Source organism: Mustela nigripes, chromosome 9 (assembly GCF_022355385.1).
Source record: "Mustela nigripes isolate SB6536 chromosome 9, MUSNIG.SB6536, whole genome shotgun sequence".
Taxonomy (NCBI): Eukaryota; Metazoa; Chordata; class Mammalia; order Carnivora; family Mustelidae; genus Mustela; species Mustela nigripes.
This window is the reverse complement of record NC_081565.1, coordinates 10935069-10960551: the sequence shown is the minus strand read 5'-3', so window position 1 is coordinate 10960551 and position 25483 is coordinate 10935069. Positions and strand designations below refer to the sequence as shown.

At 43.2% G+C, this 25483-nt stretch overlaps 1 protein-coding gene across 6 annotated transcripts in view; it reads right to left on the bottom strand.

Annotated features, from left to right (window-relative positions):
• DENND1A (DENN domain containing 1A) overlaps nt 1-25483 on the bottom strand; it is a 496533-nt gene that overhangs the window by 251216 nt on the left and 219834 nt on the right. For all 6 annotated transcript variants that reach the window (XM_059410848.1, XM_059410842.1, XM_059410846.1 and 3 more), the window contains 3 exons: nt 13357-13426; nt 8103-8183; nt 3187-3240 (listed from right to left, as the gene is read on the bottom strand). In XM_059410848.1, coding sequence (XP_059266831.1) covers nt 3187-3240; nt 8103-8183; nt 13357-13426 — 205 coding nt within the window. The remainder of the gene's footprint in view (nt 1-3186; nt 3241-8102; nt 8184-13356; nt 13427-25483) is intronic.

Sequence of the window (25483 nt, the reverse complement as noted above, 5' to 3'; positions counted from 1 at the left end):
TCTATCAAATTTATTGCATAGTTTTATTTTATTATTCTTTTCAAATATTTGGTTTTTTAAAAGTCTTATTTTTCAGTTCTACTTTAACAATATTTTCTAAGTAAAATTATAATTAAATGCTTCTAGTTTTGGCTTTTTGGTTGCTATTAAATTTCCAGGTTTTTTTCCTAGGATTGTATTTATTTATTTAGAGACACAGCACACACAAGGGGGAAGGAAGAGACAAGAGGAGAGGGAGAGGGGGAATCCCAAGCAGACTCTGCACTGAGCTTTAAGCCTGATATGGGGCTCAAGTCCATGACCCTGAGATCACGACCTGAGCTGAAATCGAATCAGATGCCTAACTGACTGAGTCACCCAGGCACCCCTCATTTTCCAGCTTCTTAAACTGAAAGTCAAGTTCTCACGTTCTTACTTATAATAAAAGCATTAGAAGCTATCAGTTTCCCCCTGAGTATAGTTTTGGCGCATCCCTTAGGTTTTTGTTGTTTAGTATTCTTGTTGTCATTAATATCTAAATAATACACAATTTCAATGTTTTATCCCCTTTGACCCCACCACTATTTCAAGTAGATGGATATTTTTAAAATTTTTATCATTAATTTCTAGTCTTATTTCGTTGCCATGAAGAGACTGGTCTGTCAGACTCTGAGTTTTTCTATTTTAAAATTTTCAGTGTGATCTGATACATAGCCAATTTTATGATTGTTCCATGGCATTTGAAAATAATCCTTCAACAAACAGCCTTTTGCTATTTATCCATGCTTTGCCCCTACTTCTACTCTCCTGGAGGATTTTTCTAATTCTTTTTGGGTTCCTCCATTATCTACTATTTATTGACTGTTAAGTATCAGTAACCATCTCTTTTAAGTTGTGGAAATCCCTCAAATTTTCTGGCTCATGGCAGCTCCTTATGGAATTACACGGACATCCTTCTCCTTAATTTTATAGTTCTTTTGTCATTTCCAAGGAATATTTTGGAGATGAAGGGCAAAATAATGGGCTCAAAGTATAGCATAGTGTGTGAGAGCTCAGTCTCTAAAATCAGAAAGACCAATATCTGAATTCTAATTCTATTACATCTTTGCGGTAGGACCTTGAATATGTTACTTGAGTTCTTGGGGCCTGTTTCCAGATATAAAATAATAATTACCATAGTAACCAGCTAAGCTTGTTAAAAGAGAAAATGCTCACTCACTGAATTCATCATATCACATAGTAGCATTAGCTATTGTGGCTGAAATAGGAACTATGGTCCAAAGTTTTTATTATTTAATGTAAACAAAAAGGAAGCAGTGTTTTCCACCAGAGCCTGATCATAAAGATTATGGATATATCTTACAATCCCAACTAAGATGGTTCTCTAGCAATAACTCAGTAGTCTAACTTCATTAATAACACATGATTACTTGACACTCATAATTTGTCTGACTATAGACAAGTTATAAAAGAATTTCCTTTCTATGAGTCTGTAATGGTTACAAAAAAATATACCACTTACTCCAGTACTTTAAAAAAATAATCAGGTATATACCCCAAAGAATTAAAAGCAGGGACTTGAACAGATGTTTGTACCCCAATTTTCATATCAACATTATTCACAACAGCCAAAGTGTAGAAACAATTCATGTGTCCATCAGTGGATAAACAAAATGGAGTATATTGTATGCACACAACAGAATATTACTTCATCTTAAAGAGGAAATTCTGACATGTGCTATAACATGGGATGAACAAAGGCATGATGCTAAATTAAATAAGCAAGACACAGAAGGACAAATATTGTATGGCTGTACTTAGAGTAGGTACCTAATCAAATTTATAGAGAGAGTCCCGGAAAGAACAGCAGTTGTCAGGGGATGGGAGAAGGGGACATACAGGGAGCTGTTTTTTAACAGGTAACAGAGTTTCCGTTGGGAAAGATGAGAAAGTCCTGCAGATGAATGCTGATGATGATTGCACAACAACGTGAATATATTTACACCAATGAAATGTGCATTTAAAGACGGTTAAAATGGTGGGGCGCCTGGATGGCTCAGTCTGTTAAGCGAATGCTTTCGGCTTGGGTCATGATCCCAGGGTCCTGGGATCGAGCCCCACATCGGACTCCCTGCTCATCAGGGAGTCTGCTTCTCCCTCTGCCTACTGCTCTGCCTACTTGTACTCTCTATCTGTCAAATAAATAAATAATTTAAAAAAAAAAAAGATGGTTAAAATGGTAAATTCGATGTTATATATATTTTGCCACAATTTTAAAAAAGTAAACAGGGCCTCCATGGTGCTGAATCTATATTTAATTCTGCATAGCACTACTTATATTCTGAGTAAAACATCTTAAAAATATGTCTTTTTTTTTTTAAGATCTTATTTATTTATTTGACAGAGATCACAAGCAGGCAGAGAGGAAGGCAGAGAGAGAAAGGAGGAAGCAGGCTTCCCGTCGAGCAGAGAGCCCAATGTGGGGCTCGATCCCAGAACCCTGGGATCATGACCAGAGCCGAAGGCAGAGGCTTTAACCCACTGTCTTTAACCCATATCTGTCTTAAGGCCAGATATGCAATTCAGCTTGTTCAGAAGCCAAACCTTACCCTCTGCTCCCTCAGACTCATGCTCCTTACTCTTAAATCTTTGGGGAGGAGAGTGCAGTCCTTACACTTATACCCCAAAATACTTTCTTTTACGCTCTTCAAAGTAGATATAGAAATGCAGTGTAATTCCTTGAGTAAATCTAACCTAATAAATCTTTATAGGGAAGTTCTTTACATAGAAACATTTTATTTACAACAGCAAAAACTAAAAACCACCTAAATGCACAACAGTGAAGGGAGAGCTAAGTCAACTACACAGCAAATGTTACTATTACACAGCCAACAAACAGGATTCTATGAATGAGATGGAAAAATGCATGTGTGATCAGTGATTTCAACTATGTAAAAAAATACATTTTAAAGAGACTAACATGAGACATCAACATGTTAATAGGTGATTACCTTTGAGAAGTAATGATCCTTCTTTATCTTTAGAGTTTCTCTGCTTTTCAAAGATTCCCTATTTGTTTTTGCTTTTGCAATGCATTATTTTTACTATGGGAAAATACATCCTTTTATTTTCTTTTAAAAGTAAATAAAGACAAAGAAGAATAAAAATTTAATCCCCCCCCCCCCACCGCCCCCAGCAAGTACTCACATTCTCAGGTATGCTGGGAAGTTCTCTAGTGTCAGGCACAGTAAAATAAGAATGCTGGAAAAGAAAAGCAAATGTTATTTACTTTTGCAAAAATATGCAACAAGCATGTTATTCAGAAATCAGGTAAATGATCTGAAGGTAGTTCCTCACTCAGATGAGGAAACAGAGTTTCACTCACAGGAAATGACTACAGAATATTTTCTTTGGCTAATGCTGGGTTACAGCCAGACACATTAAATCACCAGTTCGGTAGACGGAATTCTTTTCTATGAGAGATGAACTTCTTTGGGAGATATAAATGAACAGCTCAAAGAGGTTAAAGGCTAAATTCCCCTACAATGTTTGCACACTTCTGAACACATGAAAGCTGCAGGCTTCATAATTTATTGTTCAATGAGGCAAGTGGCCTCGAGGGACCAAGTATCACTAGGTTCCCTCAGCAGTGGTCTTACCAACCAAACCTGCCATTTCATTTTAGCATCTGAGATTATATCCATACAAGCTGCAGGCAATATCTGCCCCAAAGGCCCAGGTGATGTTAAGGACAGCTCCAGCTGAAGGACTGCTGCACCGAGACCATTACAGATGGTTAAGAGTGGAGAATTCTGCCCCTAAGCATGCTCTGAAAAGAAGCCTCCTGACTTCCAACGTCATCTCCAGTGAAGAGAACAGGAGACTCAGTGGAGCTGAAAACTTGACCTGTTCAAAGAACTTTCAAGGAGGCATCCCCATGTATGTAACGAGCATATGTCCTGGAGTTAAATGACAACAGGCTGGACTGATGACACCTCCTCGGAGCTCCTGAAGACTCGGAGGACAATGGCAAGCGGGAGTGAAGAGTCTGGTGCTGGCCAATTAAAGATGGGATTGTGCAAAGGGCAGGAAAGGTCGCAGCAGAGAAGGTCAGCTTAGCTGTGGCCTAAGTTCAAACCTGGACCCCCAAGTGACATTTCAGGAAGTCCCTCCTCCCCTCCGTTCTTAGATAATTGCAAAATAAGTAGGTCTCAAGAAGAATGAGTTGTATAGACTTCCTGAAATGAAAAGCTGGGGACACCTGCGGTAATGACAATAACAACGATAGTGTAGGCTACTTGCCTAATATTCAACAGATACCGCCCTGCTAATGGAAGGCTTTATGCCAGGTATCTGTATCAGTATTATCTTTAATTTCCCTAACAAATTTTAGGATACATATTATCTCCATATTACAAATGGATAAATTAAGATTTAAGATGCTGAGGTCACAGGAACTGAAGGTGACAGGAACTGAAAGCAGGTTCTGTAGAACTACAGCTATGCTCTTCCCACTGTAACAGATTGCTATCCCTACGCTTTTTATGAACAAGCTATAGTTAAAGCCACGTCAACTGAAATAAACTAAAAAGTAAGAACAAAAAAAAAAATTATGAAAAGACCACTTTAAAAAAAAACACAAAAAAACACAATCCTCTGCAAAGCATCATTCCAAAAAGCTGTGGGTCTGTGCCCAATGTCACCCATGAAATATTACAGCAGAGATTATGTGGCATGAAAACTGGTTACCAACCCATTCAATTCAACAATGGCGATTAAAATAGCAAAAGTAAAATACAAGGTTAAATGTGATGCCATGAGATACCAACTGCTATATGAAATGGCTAGAAGGGAGTCCCAGGAAATGTTCGGTAATGGACATCCATGGGTGACAGAGTGACAACGTAATGGCTGGGACAGTGAGGGAGAAAACACAAGGATCAGAGTTACCACTTCCTAGCTACGTGATCTCGGGTAACCTCACTTAACAGCTCAGAGGCTCAGTTTTTGAAACTGTAAATGAGAATCATAAATATCTACCTCAAAACTGTTATAAAGAATAATATTACATACATGAAGTGCCTAACATGCACTTTTAATAGAATCTTTTAATTGAAAATTAAATCTTTTAATAGAAATTATTTTTTAATAATAGAAAATTATTATTTTAATAATAATCTTTTGATAGAAAATCTTTTAATAGAAAATTATTATTATTGCTCGGCTCCTAGTTTACACATTTCCGTTTTTCTCAATCACCTACATCAGACATACAGACATATTCTGTTCTGAAGACACGAAGTCAAGGACTGCCATCTTTCCACATTTCAGGCTTTATAAACTAGATGAGACTCAGCCTTCAAAATCAGAAATGCAACATGGAGAGAATTCCTCTCGAATTGGAAAGAAACAAATATCTGCCTTTACAGATGCAATGGGTTGTAAATAGTGAGGCATCACAATTCCAAAACCAAGTCGTCCCCAGGCTGTCCTTTGAGATTCTGTCTTGCTCCATCACCCATGAAATGCTGGGACCAGAGGAGGTCAGAAACATTCCTAGGAACCACTGGCACGAAACAGCTGCACCTCCTCCCCCCAACAGTTTCTCCTCCTGCCCCTGGGATGGCTTGTCCTTGAGGCCTGGCAGCCACTCAGGGGAAGGAGTGGCCCTTCCTCCCCAGCAGCTGGTGACCCAGCCAGGCTGCTCCGCAGCTACCTGTCGGATGTCATTACAGGCTGAAGCAGAGAGATCAAGCTGATTTAGGAAAAGGGACAGAGACAAAGGCAAGGTTGTTTAGTTATCTGGCCATGACCCGGGCAGGTTTAAAGTTCATTTCTTCATCTAGGCAGTCTTCCCTATGAGCAGATCTCCAACAAGAATCTTTTCCGACCTAGGCTCTATTGAAATGAGCAAAAACCTCTACCAGTTCCTTCTTTGTCCCCTTTCTTTCAACACTCATGGCCTAGCGGAAAGAACACAGGCTGGGAAGTTAGCCCTGGGTTTGAAAACCCCAAACTTCTCACTTATTAGCCACATAGCTTCGGGTGAACAAGTACCTTTTCCTCTCTCAGCCTCTTCTGTAAGACGAGAACACTACTATCTGTTTTGTAGAGTTCTTTTGAGCGTTAGGGGATGCATACTTGGCAGAAATTAAGAACTCAATAAATAAAAGATCTATTATTAGTTATTAGTAGTAATACTGCTTTCAATTTGCTCATCATAAAAAAAATGCTGTAAGATATGTTCATTTTCTATGTGGCTAAATACCAAGATACTAATCACTAAATATCAACACTATACCTGGTTCTAGTGAAATGAAAGACAAAACTTGCTATTATTTTAAAAATCTGTCTATCCATCCATCCTTCCATCTATCTAACCAACCAACCATCTCTCTCTCTCTATCTATCAAAAAGCAGACTGCCACATTCAACACTTCATTTGGATGTGTCTAGAGTCTTGGAAGCTTGACTGCCCTACGTTCTCCTACGACTAGACCTTGAGAGCTTGTCTGCAGGTTCTAGCTGGGGAGCACAGCTACTCACATACCCTTGACTGAAAAACAGTCCTCCTCTGTCGGAGAAGGTTGTCCTCTTTGACCGAGCACATAGCTTCAGGAGGGACAGACACAGAGTGGTGAGGGAGGAAGGAGACACCTGCCTAGGGAGCCAGATCAGCCAGAACAACGGGGTGACAGATGTCACAGACTGCCCTCACATCCAGTAAAACTTTTTAAACATTCAGGGGGAGCCTGGCTGGCTCAGTGGGTTAAGCATCTGACTCTTGGTCTCAGGGTCTTGAGACCAAGCCCTCACTGGGCTCCATGCTGACTATGGAGTCTGCTTGAGATTCTCTCTCTCTGTCCCCACCCTTGGCCCTCCCTACACCCTGCACTTGTGCAGTCTCTCTCTCAAATAAAATCCTTTTTATTTTTTAAGATTGTATTTATTTGACAGAGAGTGATCACAAGCAGGCAGAGAGGCAGGCAGAGAAGGGGGGGGAGCAGGCTCCCCGGGATGCGGGACTTGATCCCAGGACCCTGAGATCATGACCTGAGCCAAAGGCAGAGGCTTAACCCACTGAGCCACCCAGGCGCCCAAAAGAAAAAAAAAAATCTTAAAAAAAAAAAAAGGCAACTTTTAAAACATTCAGATCCCACAACATGGGGAAAACAGCCCCTGGTAATCAAGAGCTGGCCCAAGGGTATCCACCTGAGAATTCTGATGAAGGTGGCGACAAGGGCTTGACCTAGAGAATTAGAGAATTCCAGGAACCCGAAATATGAAAAAGATCCCCTACACCTCTTTTGATGCCTTATCCCGTCAATGAGGAACTCAAGGTCCACAGGGTTAAAGGTTTTAATTAAGATCACTCAGGTCACTGACAAAACTACAGCTAGGACTGAAGCTTCACAGTCACAGGATTTTCCACTCAGCATACTATATATCACATAGCATGTATGTCTAAAGAAACAATTATTACTACAGACCAGGATCTATGCTAGGCTCTCCCCATCCCTGTCCTTGAGGGATGTACAGCCCAGTGGCCAAGAGAGGAAAACAGATGTGGTATGACTAAGCACTGCAAAGTGTACAAGATGCTTGGGGCAAAGAAGAAAACCTTGACTAAGCCTTGGGGAAGGGGGTCAAGGGGAGGATTTCTCTGGAAATAAATCCAAGGTGAGTTCTGAAGGATGAATGTAGGCCGGCTTGGTAAAGAGGAGAGAGGTGGTGTTGAAGGTTCGGGGTAACAGGATGGGCAAAGAGGCACGCACAGCAGTGCTGGGGGGTAAAACAGGAGGCAGGGAGCCCAGAATGGGGGCAGATGGGGCAGGTAGGGGCCATTCCAAGCCAAGCACCTGCCATCTAGGAGATGCTTGTGATGGGATGGCAACCAGGAAGAAGGGAGCCTGGGGACGTTTGGGACCCATTCCTTATGGAATCCCAGAGAAAGGAAGAAATTGAACTCCCTGGCCTGTCTGGAGTCCAGAGGTTTCAGAGTATTCAGAGGGAGGGCTGGGGAAGGTGCAGACAACAAAAGACAATCTTGTTCCGCTAACTCTGCCTCCTTGCTAATAATGAAATGGTTTCTTGGTGATCGCTAATTTTCTGCCCCCACTTACCACGCTGAGATGAACAGACACTCCTGGGTCGGGAATGGGAAGTTTGTGCAGAGTTTCAAGAAGCTCATTCCACTGATTCTCCTGAAAGAAATAAAAGGCCTAAGTAACAAAAGCCAGGCTGAGCCCTTCCGTGAGATGCCTGCAGGGAGGTCTGGGCACACGGTAAGCCGGAGGCCCCCATGACTGAGGGGGCTGGGGAGGTGCTGGCCCCCGTACAGAAATAGGCTTGATATTCAAGCAGGGTTGGACAAAAGACACTGCTTATGGCTCAATATAAAAGCCAACTAGATCCTCCCACACCAAGTCTGACATTTTCTACGGAGTGAGACACCTACCATGACCGCCTTTTATGGCTCATATACCATAAGCTCTCAGCAAACCTATCCTCTCAACTCCATAGCAACAACTTTTAAATGCAAGCAGGCCTAGCTCACGGGGCGGGGGTGGTTGGGAGAAATAAGGATCACACTATAGATCTTGTCTTCATCATCATTACCCTCAATTAATTTTATTGAGTGTTCACTGGATACACACAGCAGCATCCAATTATGGAAAGTTAAAATGAACTACACGCAACAGTATGCAATACAGTATGGTGGCTGTGCATTTTAATTAGTGAAACGGAGCCACAGAATGAAATACAAAGCAGTACAAACTATTCGATTGAAAACAGATTCACTTTTAAAATGCTCAAAAGAACGCTGCTTACAGAATTATGCAAAAGCCATTTCTCCCACCCTGCGGAATGGTCTGTGCTAACAGGACAGCATTGAGCTTCCATGGGTTTCCATTTGTTATCTGTCTGATCCTCACAACTACCCCACTTCACAGATTGAAAACTGAGGCTCCAAAGGGTGCAACAACTTGGCTCAGATCAGCCAGTTAGTAAGTTGCACAGCCAGAAGCTACATGCGGGTTCGCTGTGTTCAAGCCCAGAGAACTCTCCACTGCTCCACAACAGTTGCGGGTAGTGGATTTAAAAGAAAGGCAAAAAAAGTCAATGAGCCCAGATTAAAAACCTGCTTCAGTCTGAACTCTCATCATTCGCTCTTCTCACAGGGAAATGAACGTGTGTGCATGTGCACACGTTTAATTTTGCTACACAATTACAGGAAGCAATTCTGTATTTCCCGAACTACTTAAAAGTGAGTTGCTGACATTACGTTCCATCATCCATAAGCACAAAGGACCATCTCCAGTACAACCCACAACTAATCATCAAAAAATCTGGAAATTAACATTGACAGAACATTACCATCAAATCCTCAGATCCCTTCAAGTTTTATCCACTGTGCCCATAATGTCCTTGGAGAGCAAAACCATCCAGGCTCAGAAGCGCATGTTGCCTTTAGTTACGATTCTCTGGTCTTCATCAGTCTGGAAAAGGTCCCGAGTCTTTCCCAGATTTGTAGGCACTTGACAGTGAGACCAGCCATTTTGTTGAATAATTCCCAATTGTCTGATGTCTTCTATTGATTCAGACTTCAATTCTTTCCACTACTCGTGATGTTCACTTTGATCATTTGATTAATTCTTCTGAAGTCTCTACAGGGAAGGTACTCATTCTCCCGTTGTGTTTAGCAAGCATTTTGTGGAGTGATACTTTATGTAAACATCCCCTTCCTCAACAAAACTTTGAACTTATTTATGTATTTATATTGGTAAGCATATATGGTTTCCTGTTTTATTCAATGATTATAAATCTTTGCTATCATTATTTGTTTTAATGCTCAAATTGTCCCAGATTGGACCAGTGGGAACCCCTTATCCATTTCAAGCTCACTTCTGTGTCTTTCTGACATGTCCCTGACATGCTTTGAGCACTTCTTCTGAGCATTTTTTGACACAAAAAGATATTGCAGGCTCATTTTATACTTTCCCTGCAATGGCCTTAGAATTAGACATTTCTTCAGAGAGCCCCGGCTCCTTTTAATGGAGAATGTTATTTAGAAACCACAATGTGCGTACTAGGTACATTCATTGCTACGTGGGTATGGCTAACCCCAGACTCTTTTAGTGGTTAGAACCAGAAAACATACTATGCACACAGAGACCCACAATATATGCATTTTTATTGATTTCTATATCACATATTTGGAAAGTCACCAGGTCACACTGATGGCTCTAATTCCAATCCAATATAGGAATCCTTCTAGTTTCCTACCTTTTCATATTTGTAACTAAATTCTATAGAAATGACAATCAATCCTATTTTCTTAATATATTTATTTATTTGTATGTAACCAATTTTTTATTGGTTACATACCAATAGGGCCCCTATCCACTCAGGGGCCCTCCTTGTCCTGCCTGAGAACAGATATTCAATGCCAGGCTGCTACAGTCCACTCCTCTCCAACAAGAATGCCCTTTCTACCCTAGGATCCAACACCCCAGTGCTGGACCGCTGCTTCCCCCTCTCCCTTGTGGATCCTTCTAGGTCCTCCTAGGGTTCAGATATTTGCTGCCAAGCCACTGCCACTACTACTGCACGCACATGAACGACCACTTCGTCCTCTTGGGCTCTGACACCCTCAGCCAGTCTGCTCTCCAGCTCGGATGCCCTCTTCAACCCCTGCCAACTCTTTCATAGGGATGCCCTCAATGCCCGATCCAGGGTCTGATAACCGTGGTAGATCAATGACCCAAACAGACACCCCTATCCTGTGTCTTAGGCTCCAACACTCCACTCTGAGCTGTCATGGTCACTATCCACCCCCAAGCCCCCCAGTTGAAGCCTACCATGCCCAAAGACTTTTGGACTTGGGGAGGGGATTCTGTTTAATAAAAGCTTTTATATAAACAACAGAAAAATAAAAACAGAGCTTTTATTGTTCTAATCTAATGACTCACACCTTGCCAACAAGTAAGCCAATTGTAGACAGATTTCCTATCATTAGTGTCATAATTCCTTTAACCAGAAAAAAATTTAATAGAAAGAGTACTGGGGACAGTGGAAACAGACTCCACTAAAACACATCACTGATTACAACTCAACACTTCAAGAGGCAGGGTCCTTCCTGGGGCAATGGCCCAGAGGACTGATACACCAATTTCCCAGGGCAATAATCCTAATTCCCCTACGCACTGGGTGTACAAACCCAACCTTTTCTATACCACAAGACAAGTGTTTAAAAGTCTAATGTGTTTTGACTGGAGCATTAATATGGAAGAAAAAAATATGTGAGCCAATCTCCAATTCCAAGACTGTTAAGAGCCTACATGTGATACAATTCTATTTACTAAAGGTATCTTTCAAATTGAGTGAAAACCTGAATGTTTGACTAAAGTGAATTGTGAACATCAATCGATGAACAGACCCAAGGTAGCCTCTGAATTCATTCATCAAAGAATAAATCAGTTCAAAGAATAAATCACCTCCTTCATGACACAATTCCCTTATATCTAAGCATCCTTTCAGAGTGAGTGTAGTGACCTAGGGAGCCATTTCTATTAGTTATTCCTTCCATTTACTGTGGCCTCTGGAATACACTGCTAGTGAGTAAATCTTACTTGAAGGAAAGATGTCTCCATTATACACACATTTTCCACTTTTTCTCCAAAGCAGCATTTCCTCAAGTATGTTCTAGGAAACATTAGTATCTCAGAATTTTAATATTTGTCGTGGAATAAAAAGGGCTTGGGACCAAATAAGACGGTAAGCACTAAGGAACACACATTTCTCCACGGCAGGACCTTCTCAGCGCCACCAGGTAAAGAATCTTAAGGAGACAAAAACGAAATACAGCTTTCCCTCTCTCCAAACCCAAGGTTACTGAACTATACCCCCCCCTTTTTTTAATGGACCTAATGTTCTGTAGAAAGTATGAGGACAAAAAAACCTCTGTAACATTTAATAATAATATATCATCAATTAAAGATCTTAGGCCATTTACAAAAAGGTAAATTTAATAAGTTAGATATAGGGACAAATATTCAACTCATTAGCAATCAAAGAAATGTAATTAAAACAATGAGACTATTCACTTGTCAAATAAACAACAGATTCAACAAATGATACTGGTGAGAGCATGGTCAGCCAAGCGCTCCCATATATTCCTAGGGAAGGGCGTCTTTTAAGAAAACAGTACAATTCTTTTGGAAATCAGTTTGGCAAATTCTTTTAAATATTTATGTCCACTGCCCTAAAAAATGGCCCCTCTGAGATTTTCCTCTTAAGGAAATAATCCAAAATGAAGAAGATGCTTTATGTTCAATGATGCTAATAGCTACATTTAAACAGTGCGCCCTCCCCCCCCAAAAAATCCCCCCCTCCAAAAAAATACCCCACCAGGTGTTCCTTGGTGGCACAGTCGGTTAAGTGCCCGACTCTTGATTCAGCTTGGGTCATGGTCTCTGGGCTGTGAGACTAAGCCTTGCATCCGGGTTGGGCTCCACACTTGGTGGGGAGTCTGCTTCTCTCCCCTTCTCTCTCCCTCTGGCCCTCCCCCCTCTGTGCATGCATCCGTGTGCACGTGCTCTCTAACATAAATAAATACACTTAAAAAAAAAAAAAAAACCTCCAACAACAGGGAAATGTTTCTAAGGTCCGTAATAAAATGCTATGCACCCATGAAAAATATTCAGTCTTTTTACTAGCCTGGGGGAAATGCTTCTGTTACCACAGCACGTGAAAAATCTGAGCTATGAAAGTCTAAATACAGCTCCAGTAGACTTCTGACATCCATGGGAGACACTTCCACATATCATTTCTTCCGAAAGTACAGTAAAGTAGAGCTAACTTTTTAAAGAATTTTCCAGACCCTTAAAAAAATTACTGGAAGTGCACAATAAAGCCTTACTGGAAGGGGAACTTGGCACAGGTGGCCAGGTCTCTTGCCAGTTAAGTGTTTTACACACAAATCGAGCTTTGCGGCATGACGTGAGCAGTTCAAATTCGTGCCTCAGCAAAATTATAATTTAATAAATGTCATGAACTTCCAGGGCTGCTTGGGAGTATCAGCTATCATCTATCAGAAGATTAACTCTGAATGCTAAGGGTCTATCTATTATTCCTTTAACTCAAAAAGTAAAGGAAGAAAACACACCAAAATTCTAGCGATTGTTATTTTCAGGTAGGAAGGGGGAACACATCAGGAGTGATTTTTCTCTTCTTCTCTATTTCCAAATTCCCCAGACTTTCTATAATGGGCATGCACTACTTTTTGGTAAACCTTCTGGTGAAATATAAGGCACGTATTATTTTAATAAACAAAGTTGAAGTTACTTGCTAAAAAGAAAAATACAAGGTAAATACCTGGCCTTTTGTTGTATAATCCGCCAAGATGTTAAGCAGCTTATAAAATACTTCGAACCAGGGAAGATAGCTGGGGAAAGAAGAGGAGAAACATGACATATTAGTATGCAGGTCAAAAACTTGAACCAGGAGCTGATTCAAGACTGGTACATTTCAGTTTTTCCTCTACATCCTAAAGAGTCTTCCTGTTATAGGCTGCTGAAAACACAGACTGGTAGAATGCTAATTATTTCTGGGATTTTAAAAAATTGCTTGTGTAAGGTGGAGGATTGAATGTCCATTATAAATTATTCCCATGCCTCAGAGCTAGAACAGGCTCATAGAGAAGAAATTCAAAGCAGACTATGCAATCAGGAACCATCTCTGCATCGCCCTCCAGGCCTCTCCCACCACACCCACCCTTTCCAGGAAGCTTCTGTGCAAGTTCCGCATGATTGGACGCACACAGCCACGCACTCATACATACAACACTTCCCCTGCTGCTGCCTGCAAGGTGTCCCAAAGGCCCCATGAGCCTGAAACCAATCATACTGTGGCATCAAACCAAACTTCCTATCCGTACCGCACCCCCTCTAGACTGACTTCGGGACAAGCTCTCTCTGTCCCCACTGCCCCCTACTGGGTCCTGACCATGGTGCCCCTTCACTCTGAGGACAGTCTTGTCCTGACCTCACTCTACCCTCCATGGGGCTTCAAGAATATTCTTTCTGAAATGCACAACTAAGTGGCCCATGGACCCAGTTCCTGCAGTGGTGCCATCACCAGTGGACTCTGAAGACGGCGGTGGAGGCTCTTCGTTGTCAATCCCTGACTGGCTACCCGCTCTACTTCCCCACGTGCCCTCTCCTCTCACGGCAGCCTCTTTCCGAGAATGGCCAGGCATCCTCAAGCCTGCCCGAGCTTTCATACACTGGGCCCTTTTCTCCCTCTGACCTTCATGGTCCAGGCGAGCTGATTTCCACGCATCCTCCTAACGGTCCCCCGCACGCTCCCCATCCCCACCCCTCATGCCCTAATTCCCTCTTCTCTGTGCTGCCCGGGTCACATGCATACTCGCGTTATAACATTCCACACACCACGTGGCACTCAATGGTGTGTCTGTTCTGCTAACAGACCGTGCACCGAGAAGGAAGGATCTCATCTTTCTTCACTCTGTCTTCCAGGGGCCAAGCAAGGAGCCCAGCACACCACTGGTGCTCAGCGTTGACGGAGCAAACACAACTCAACAAAGGCTGAGAGCAAAGGCATGTTAAGGTTACAGAATTGTTGCTGAACTATCTCCCACCCCCAACCCCCTCCGCCCAGAAGTTCTGTCCCATAATGTAAATGGCTTTATTCTCCAGTAAGAAACTTTTCCAAAGTGACAAGTGGTCAGACGAGGAGGCTGTCGCACCAAACCCCTGCTGTCCCGCTCGCATCTGCCCTGCTGCGCTCACAGGGTCAGCTCCTGGGAGAGCTGGACGGGCAGCGGAGCGCTGATCCCACCGGGCGGGGGGAGCTCAGCACTCGGCCCTGACTCCCAGCTGTACTGCCGAGGGTAACAGATGAAGTGAGAGGCAATCCAGAGGACAGATAAAGTGCACAGTTCTCCATCAGGAACGACCGTCTGAAGCCAGCACATGCTACTGTAAAATTTAAGTAGCTTATCAAAATATACTGATAAGCAACTTAACTTTTCACTTCTATGACAGTATTATCACTTATGTTAATATGTTTCAATCAGCTCTGGCAGCTGCATATTGACTATTACACAGAAAATGCCTGCTGCCACTTTCCACAGCATTTACTTTGGCAGAGCAATGTAAACATTCAAGAGGGATTAGGGAGGAGATAAGTTTCTCCCTTCCTATTCTGCTAAATAAACCTCGGCTGAGTTAAAAGCCATTATAGTGGGAACAATAAATCCCCTCAGACGAAAACTCTTGCCCAGATTAGAGGACTCTTAGTAAACAAATTCAACCAAGGATTACAAATCCCTCCCCCTCCCAATACCCAAAAGAGAAAATACCACTAGTTAAATCCAGCGACTCAAAGTCAGGAAGGGGGGAGGGCAGAGGCAGGGAAGGGGAGCGGGGGAAGATGAGAAAATATTTTCTTGCAAGGAAATCCCGGCCTGAAGGAAATGAGAGAAAAGCTGAAGTCATTTCAGGAATCCTAGATGAGGAGCTGTGGGGCAGGCCGGATTCTCTGGTAATTCGGGACTATGGGATACATGGATGTCGTTTCTGCCATGACGTCATACTGGCCCACCAGCTCGGGCCCTAAGCCCAAGTCTCCCGTGTCCTCCGCAGCCAGGGGGTAGAGGGAAGGTGGCCTGGTAGGGCCGCCCAGCTCACAGCAGGGCGCCCAGCTTCTCACCCGCGGCCTCACCCTCACCAAATCGATTCTTTTTGGCTCCACGAAGCAGAACCCTCAGCCACGGGAGGTTTCGCAGTTACCCTGGAGATCAGCTATTCCTTTCTCCCTGTGGCCTGACCGGACGCAACTGTTCCCCACATGTTGTCCCCTGTGCACTGACAGATGAATATCCAGGGATGGCAGCGTTAAGGTCTTGAAACCAAAACCCAGCTGTCTTCTTCTTCAAAGGATCCCTCTTTTTCCCTGTTGGGAGGCCAGGGTTCACAGCTGAACCTTATCCAGTGGCGTTTCCTGTACCGCTTCATTAGTGCTGGCACAAGGGCTCTGCCCGCCTGCGGGGCTGCAGGTGAGGCCGGGGAGCCTTCCACTCCATTCTGCGCGTGTCTGTCATCATGCAGCAAACACTACTTCCTGGGCCAGAGACAGGATACAAACACTCCATTACCCTGCTTGTCCCTGGACATCTACAGGGGTCGCAAACGTCTCTGGGCCTGCTCTACTTGCCTCCGTGCGAGCACCACCGTGCAGTGGGCTCAGTCCGAGGCTCGGGCCCCAATGACAAACAATAGAGGGTCCCTGCCTTCAGGAGGGCCATGGTCCTGGTGGGGAAAAGAGACATGGACGGTGAAATAGTTTGTGTGAGGGGGAGCTGGAACTCTTTTCCAAGGGTCTGGTTTAGCTCGGGATTTGGATCAAGTTGTAAAATTACCATGGCCAATCAGCAGAGCCTTCCTTGATGGGGGGAAAAGCCAAGGTGGGACAAGCCTGCTTCCCAGGCACTGGCCACGATCCACACTTCTCTCACCAAAGTGTGTCTCGGATAACTCTGTCCCAGGCTCTGCCATCAGTCCCTGGCCTAAGAGTCAAATGGAGAACGCTTTTGTTTTGTGTGAGGCAATACAGAGTCTTAAACTTGAGAAGAACTCAGGCAGCATCTGTGGATTCCTACACACATGGCTGCACTGCTACGGGCTGTCACAGGCCCTTGTAAGATGTGCCGGGCAGGCTTGAGACATAATACTTAAGAGTCAAACAGCCCATGGAAAAAAATCACCTGTAAAAGGCCCTTCGGTTGCCCCCCACATAGAGCAGATGTGGTTTTAGAGACACAGAGTAGCTGGCCTGAGTTTGCGGGGGCCCATACTGAATGAAAACTGTCTATGCTCCAATCTGTCAGCTTACTGAGCTGCTTACCCTCCAGCTGAACTCAGGAACTGAGTCCGACTGAGGACAGATGACTTACATTTCTAATCTCGCTCCACTGAGTGGACTGTCAGGATAATCATTCCCACTGTTTTGTGTATACACGCATGTGTGTAAGTGACCTTGTACGAGTGTACATGTGATAGGATCCCACTCCAGTGTTGTAAGTACTTAGATAGAAAACCATTACAAATTTTAAAAAGCTCTCCCACATCTCTTGCTAATAGTTGAGTTCAAAGCCATCAGATGAGCCCAAGCAAGACAGGGGTGTGTGTGTGAGGGGGAGCAATGGAGGCAGACCCTGACCAAACTGAGGAAAGTGTCCCTTGACAGAACACCAGCTGTGAGCAGATGTCAGAGTTCAAGCACAGAGAGGAGGAAATCCTCCTGTAGGGGCCACCAGGCCTCAGAGTTTTGGAGTCTGAATGGGGTGAGACGGGTTTCCTCGTGAGGAAAAGTCAGGGCTCCAGCAAGATCAGGAGAGTAAAAACACAGAAGGTGGCCTGGCTTGGAGGGTCAGAACTCAAGAAGGGGGGGAAGTGGTGTCTAAGTAGGGGCAAGGCCTGATGCTGGGTAAGAAAGCATCTATGTCTAGAGAAAGAGGTTGACTAGACTGGGGTCAAAAAAAACCCAGAGCATCTGGAAGGCAGTTCCATGTGTTATGTCAGAGCCTAAGTAGGTAAAGGGCTTCCACGAAGGGTGGCGAGACAGAGCCCAAGCAGTTGAGAAGGTAGGAAGAGAAGGCAGTGCCTAAGAGGTCAAATCCAAGTGTGGGGAGTAGGCCAGCCACAGAGGAAAGGCGCTACAGCAGCAAGAGTCTGATCAAGCATGTAAACATATAATGGAATTACTACTATCAGAGAAGAGAGTTACAAATATGGACCAGGATAAAACAGGAATGAACCTATGGTGTCGTATTGGAATTAGAGATAACTGTGTGAAATCATGGAGACAAATGAAAGAACTAGAAATGCAAATGTATGTATGTGCATACTGATGTGTATATGTACATTATATATGCATAGATACTCTGGCTTTAGCCACTGAGAGACCCTGGAGGAAGAGACACCCCAATTATAATAAGCATACTTAAGTGTCCAGATCTTGGTTTCTAAGTACCAGAGCTCCTTGAAGAAAAGTCTGATTCCAGAGCTGAGGCTGGGAAATATCTTGTGCTAGAAAAAAGGCAGGTTCAACACCTAAGATTAGGACAGGTCAACAGGACAGAAAAGCCAGTTGTGGAGGGTCTCCTGCTGACAAAAATCTGTGACAATCTGAGCATAAACCCAATAATGATAGAAAGAGAATATGTAAAAATAAATAAAATAGGAAATCACAATTCTGTGCTAATGTAAATAAATGAATCGTTAAGTCTGACGAGGATAAAATGAGGATACTGAGAATACACTTTTTAATTATAAAGGGAAAAAGAAGGGAGAAGCCTGGGAGACACAACCTTAAGTAATGCAACAAGCTGAAAGTGTGCCAACTGACAGGATACGGTAAAACAATACAAAATACGTCCATCACATTCCAGCCACAGACCCAGAACCCAATCCCGAGGATAAGAGACTTTCTACAAATTAACAGCCAATGTCAAGTTCATAGAAGTGTAGGGAATGTTGAGAATCTACTCCAGAATAAGACAATAAGAGAGACAGGACAACTAATCCAACATGTGATTCTACACTACAGCTTGCCCCCCTATATATACGAGGTCCAAGTACTATACGGAAGTATTCTGTTAAAAGCAACTTTCTGATTTTGACAATTGCATGTAGTTATGGAAAACAATCTTCCTTCCTTCCTCTCCCTTCCTCCCTCCCTCTCTCTCCCTTCTTACTTTAAGTAGGCTCCATGCCCAGCATGGGGGCTTCAACACACTATGCTAAGAGTCAGAGTCATGTGCTCTACGGAGCTAGGGAGGTGCCCCAAGAATATTTCCTTTAAAAAAAAATACACACTAAAGTATTTGGGGGTTACTGGGTATTATTTGGCAACATCTCCCAAATGGGCATTTGTATTATACCCACAACTTTTCTGTGTATCTATCTTTAAAGATTTTATTTATTTGAGAGAGAAAGAGAGCATGAGCAGGGGGAAGGGCAGAGGGAGAAGGAGAAGCAGATTCCCCGTTGGACAGGGAGACTGACAGGGGGCTTGATCCCAGGACCCTGGGATAATGACCTGAGCTGAAGGCAGACGCTTCACCAATTGAGCCACTCAGGTGTCCCTTTTATATGTTTGTTATTGTTTCAAAACTGAAATAAAATGGGAGAGAAGAGGATCTAAAGGGTCTTTCATTTCATCAAAAACATCATAAGTAGAGCAGTTTGAGTATACAGAATAAGAACATGAGCTGGGAAAAGAAAATTTTGAATTTTAAGCCATGGCTCTAGGGAGGGGCAGGCAACAGAGAGAAGGGCGGGTTGCAACGGTGGGAGTCAATAGTCCCTGCACAGAGAAGGCCGAGCATCAGCTAAGTCCTCAAAGAGGTTGTTCTCAGTGTATGGGAGGAAGGCTGGAAGGGGTGGGGATAAAGTACATTAAGGACAGAAAAGAAACCTCGCGAGCACTGACTAGCAGGCTTGGCCTGCTGGGCCTGATCTGAGAACTGTGTGCAGCTGGAATAGCCAGAAAGAAGGGTACGCGGGCTGTAGGACAGAAGGCCAGGTAGGGGTCGAAAAAGCCAGACCTCAGGGGCCTGTCATATGCCAAACTGATGGGCCTCCCCTTTTATTCTGTCATCACTGGGGGACTGAAGGGCTGGTTCAAGAGCTGTTCTATTCTGAGGACCAGTATTTAGAACTAGGTATAAAGTGATCATTTCCCCCTCGGCACAGTCCAGCAGATCTCAGCCTGGACAGAACATGTCCACTTTGTGTTACCCTAAAGAGAAAAATCTTAGATAATCTAGTTCTATCCATAATATTTAAAGAGATCAAGGTAAGCTCTGGTTCTACTAGAAATAATAAAAAGAAAAGTACTTTATAACAACATTTTAACATGGAAACACTCAGACACCATTGTATTAGAGATATAACGAAGTAGTTTCTCCCTGGGTACTGTAGAGCTGCTTTTAACTTAGGTCTGGAATGAGTTTAAAGCTAAGGAGAGTGACACAGAATAAGGTCTTTCAATTTTTCTCAGCGATTTCCGCTGCCTGAGGAGCTCTTAAAACTCCATCCTGGGTACTCCAAGAGAGGTAATCCTTTCGTCTCTCATCCCCTGTCAGATTTTGCCGAGATTCATCAGATGACAAGGCATCCCTTGGTGAAGGCTACCTGGCATTCAGTATTTAAAGTTTTCAAAAAACAAAAACCCCAAAAAATTAAAAAAAAAAAAAAAAGAAAAGAAAGAAAGAAAAGCAGAGCAGCATGGCATATGCTGGAGACAACATGGACTTGTGTCGAAGAACCGTGGGTGAATCTCAGTTCTGGTTCTAGCTGTGTGACACCTCAGGAAAGCAATCTTGCAAAGACTCAGTTTCCTCTTCTGGAAGACGTCCACCACCTCACTAATGTCCCTGAGGTAGGCAGACACACCCAGTCCGGTGCCTGGACTCCTCCTGGACTGCTCTTCCCACCCCTCTCTGCCTAACGTTCTTGTGGATCTCAGCTCTGACAGGCTCCTTCTGGCTCAGAGGTATCTTTAGAAAGCTGTCCAGGAATTCCTCCCACCCTGCAGTCACCAGAGCGAATAGGAAAGCACGAGCCATTACAAGAGGAAACTGCTCATGAATGATGTGTCCACTTAAACCAGTAAGTTCCCACCCAGCCCTTCTGGTTTGACCTAGCATCTCTCCCTGCTCCGTCAGTGTCTTGTTGGCCAAACATCTACAAGAAAATGTAAATAAAACTACAACCATGGCAAAGGATTCAGGATTTCACAAAGCCCTTGTTGGAGATGCTGGACACCTGCTCAGGTGTGCGGCCAAGTGGCCAACAAATGAGGACCTGGTGGCCTCAGACTGAGTAACAAGGGACAAAGAGAAAATTCAAAACAAACAAGGATGGTGGCACAATAGTCACATCAAAAGGAAATGAATTCAATATCAAAGGATTTGGAGAGGCCTGGGGGAAATTGATTAAGCCCTCAAATATTTTTCAGTTAATTACTCTTTTTATGATTATGCTGAGAAAGTCAAACATAAAGTGTTATTACATCAGAAAAACCATAATCGCTCCCCTAAAAAAAAAATTGTCTCATACTTTATTCTATCCCAGAAAGAATGCATTATTGGAATAAAAGCTAGATTTTGCTGAAATCTGATTTCCAAACTTTGAGTTTCATTTTTTTTCCCAGATTAAAAATCCTAAATAAAGTTTCCCCTCATTTTTACTATAAAATTTTGGCCCCCAGTTAAATAGACACATTTTACTCCCAGAATGTGAGGCCCTTCTGGTCTGAGCCTACATGCAGACTCACCATAGTTTATAATGCATGCTTCTTTTTTTTTTGTCTTCTCCAGTAGTGTCAACTCCATGAGAGCAGGGATCATGGCTGGGTGCTGACTGTTCGGTCTCTAATGTGTGCCTGGCGCAAGTTAGACACACAGTAAGTTCCCTTGACAGCTGTAACTCATGCCTGTATTTCCTACTAAGTCCACTGCCACTGGGGTAACAGTCAACCAATCTCATTGGAAGGCAGGGCACTTTGGTAGGCAAATGATCCAGAACCAAAAATGATCCCTGCCAATGGACTGCTGGAGTCTGTGACAAATAATGAGAACCGAGAGAGCAGTCAAAGCAGACCATGAAGGACGTACAAAGTTGAGGCTTCTTGCCCCTTGCCTATCTCTCTAACACAAGTAAACACCACCATCTCATCTACTTTTCGTGTTCCTACTTCAAGTTCTATGGAAAAATGTCACAAAACCCAGCTGATTATTTTCATTTGTCATCTTAGTTTTTCAAGCACCGGTGAATGTTTAAAATTCTTCAAGAGGGGCGCCTGGGTGGCTCAGTGGTTTAAGCCTCTGTCTTCAGCTCAGGTCATGATCTCAGGGTCCTGGGATCAAGCCCCACATCGGGCTCTCCACTCAGCGGGGAGCCTGCTCCCCCCCCCCCTCTGCCTGCCTCTCTGCCTACTTGTGATCTCTATCAAAATAAATAAATAAAAATCTTTAAAATTCTTCAAGAATCCTCTATCAGTGCGCATCAGGCCAAGTTCCCCAGAGGGTTTGCTCCAAAGTTTTCCTTCGTCTCCCGTCTCTACCCTTTCCTCCTGCTCTCCAGAAGATATTCTTGTTTCCAAACCTCCTGATGAGAAAAGCTCTTCCACTTCTAGACCTCTCATGTCTTCCCCTTTCCCTCCTAACTGGAGGTGGGAAGTAGAGAAGACCCTAGATGTCAACCACCTTGCCCTCTGTAAGACCTATCTTCTCTCCCATTATAGCCAGCCAATGAGCACTCCATCCATAAGCACAACAAAACACCCATGTGTGGTGGTCCACAGTTTTCAAACTACAGCCTTAGCACCAAGGTGCAAGCATTCCTCCTTCTAATAAAGGAGCACCCCATCCTCCTGAGCTAACCACATTAAATGTCAATAAATGCTTTCTGGAACTTAAAACTGAAGTGACGCTTACAGTCCAAACATCACACATTTCTAGATCATTCGTTCTGCAAACGTTGCAGTCAATCATCCATCAAACCACATATTTCTCCACACTTATTAAGACCCATCCAGTATATGCCTGGCATTGTGTGAGGTATGTGGGGAATGAGAGCAAGGGCCCAGCATTTGGAGAGCACACAGTCTAACGAGGGAAGCAGACACATGGGCAGACGATGTCAGCAACACAGCGTCTGTGTTATGATAGAGGTGCATAAAAGGAACAAAATGACACTTTGTTGATCAACTTTCCACCCAGTGCAGTCAGAAGACCCACCTGTGTTTGGGTATCAGTTTCTATTCCTGGGTGTGAGCCATTTGTATGTATTCTCATGCAACTGTTGTGAAGGTGACCTAGGTGAGTGCACCTACCACTGTGCCTGGAACAGAGTAAACACTGTTTTTCCCTGAGAAGATCACACTCTTGGTGCTAGGAAGATCAAACGTCAGAGGAACCTAAAATAGGAGAACAAACAAACCCCTTTGGGAGATCAAAGTCAGTCTCACTCTATCTGAGCAGTCTGCTTGGCTCACAGCTGCTGATCTCAACTTGTAAATTTATTATGGTAGCCAGTTAAGCTCAAAAACCTCTGATTTATGTCCATAATTAGCATCCCATTGTGAAACCTATTACATCTATGCAGGAAAATGTATTGCATGCACCGAATGAGTAGAAATATTAATTTGCATTAGGAAAAAAACCCCAAAAAGTTCCCATAAAACATCTGTGCTTATATAAATCTACCCAAACACACACTTGGATTTGATTTTGGTAACAAGGCTCTTTTCTCTCTTGATGGGTATTCAATAATTGTTGCTTTTAGAGAGCAGATCTGCCGTCTTCTTTTCTATGACAGCGTTACTGTGATTGAGGGAGATTGCTCAGGAGGAAAGCACAGAGGCACTTTTCTGTTATCACCGGTGAAGTGTTGGTAACAGAAGATCTTTGGAGTAATGACACCTGCACTGACAATTGAGTGTAATTCTCAGATATTTTCCATTGAGCCCAGAGAGGGCGAGCACATAGGCCTTTCATCATTTTCCTAAGAGAGTTTATGATGCTTCCCACTCCTGTATTCACACACCTGCAAGTTTTTCCCCATTCAGAGTATCTTATTCTAGGGTTCAAATTATTACTGTAATATAATATAATGGGTTAGTGAGGTTCTAACTAAGGCCCACCTTACACAACCTTTCATAGACTAAAAGAGAAATACATGGTCTCTGCTGAAAAAAACCACAACAAGGGGAAGAAACAGCTGCACCAGAAATCCTGTCTGTCCTACTTTCAGGAGTAAACAACAAAATTAATGAACCCACTGAGACACCATTTGATGCTATTCTCATTTTAGAGCTAACAAGTGAAAGCAAATGGAGGAAGGGAAAAAAAACACTGACCAAGTTTCCGGTGCTCTGAAATATTAGTCTTTACAACAACTCTAGAAGGTGAGTCATCATCCCATTTTATAGGTGAGGAAACTGAGTCTTGGAGATGTCAAGTGATGTACTGGGCCAAGCACAGCTCAGACACAAAACTGGTTCCGTACGATTTCTAGCCTCCTCGCTCCGTGCAACACGTCACTAGTTGCACAACACGATCAAGGGTAATGACCCATCCTGAAATTAGGATTTAAAATTCTTACCTCGCGGTTCTCACCGTAATGCCCTGAAAAATGAAAGCTTGCCTCCAAAAGTCCGTCAGCTCCAAGTGTTCGGAGCAAGCTGACTTTGGCTGCCTCCCAAGCATTCAGCGTGTTTTCTTACTTTGCCAGCCCCAGGACATCAGCCATGTGTCAGCTCTTTCTTGCTTTAGGTATTAGTGTACATGTTAGATTCAGAAACACAGATATTAATGGTTTGATTTAAAATGTTTGATGTTTTTTGGTTTTTAACTTTCCAGTGCTTGCTATCAAGACCCAACGCTTCGGCTACCTATTTTTAAGAACTTATCTAGAAAGATCACGGCCTGTGTCATACATTCTTAAACAGACTGTGCTGCCTTTTAAAATTTAAAATATAAAGCTCTGAATGTATGCTTAGGGTGACAATTAAGGAAATACTAGATTAGACAGGGCATCGGTTTTCCGCGAACAGCACTCATTTAAGTTCATTTCTACCCCAGATCTCTGTTCGAATGCTCTATCATTCAATCGCAAATCTCTCTATAAAAGTGTCTGGCTGTCTCTTAAACCCATTTACGCTCTATGCTTCAGTGCCTTTCCTCGGCAACTTTTTCCATATGCTTAACTTCTTTCAGGGAAGCAGTTCTGTCTCCATTCACAGAACAGCACACCAATCACCGCAAGCAGGCAGGCAGGCAAAGAAAGGAAGAAGGACAGACAGGCGCACAGAGAGAAAGTAGGATATGAAGGTAGCTGGTCTAATAAAAGTAATGTTTTAAAAGGCCAAGAGGTTTTGTTTTTTTTTTTAGACCAAAAGAAAACTAACCTAGCACCTAACCCCAAGCAATCACAGGGCCCTGAACTTGAATTTATAACCCAAACACCCTGTACCATATGCAACTCGAGACACACAACTGGTAGCGCTGGTGGGGATTTATGACTTATGACTTGTTCATATTTAATTTGTAACCAAACACTTCCCCTTCCTCTTAGCTACCTTAGAACTCTTGATTAACTCTTGTTTTCACAGGTCAGAGGTTAAATAAAGGAAGGGAAGCATTCTGGGGTGAGACTGCCCAGAGCACCACATCCAGGAGTGACCCGTGCAACGAACATTAAAATAAGTGATAAGACCAGAGATTGTTCAAGACAGCTGATGTTCAAAGCCTCCTTGGGGTACAAAGCAGACCTTACTAAAAGCTGGCCATAAGGACAGACAGGAAACTGCTCTCAAGTTACCTTTTGTGACAGAGCAACTCTCTCACCAAGAGGCTTCTCCCAAAATGCTCCTAGAAATGAGATTGAAGTTTCCAAGGGAAGGAATCACA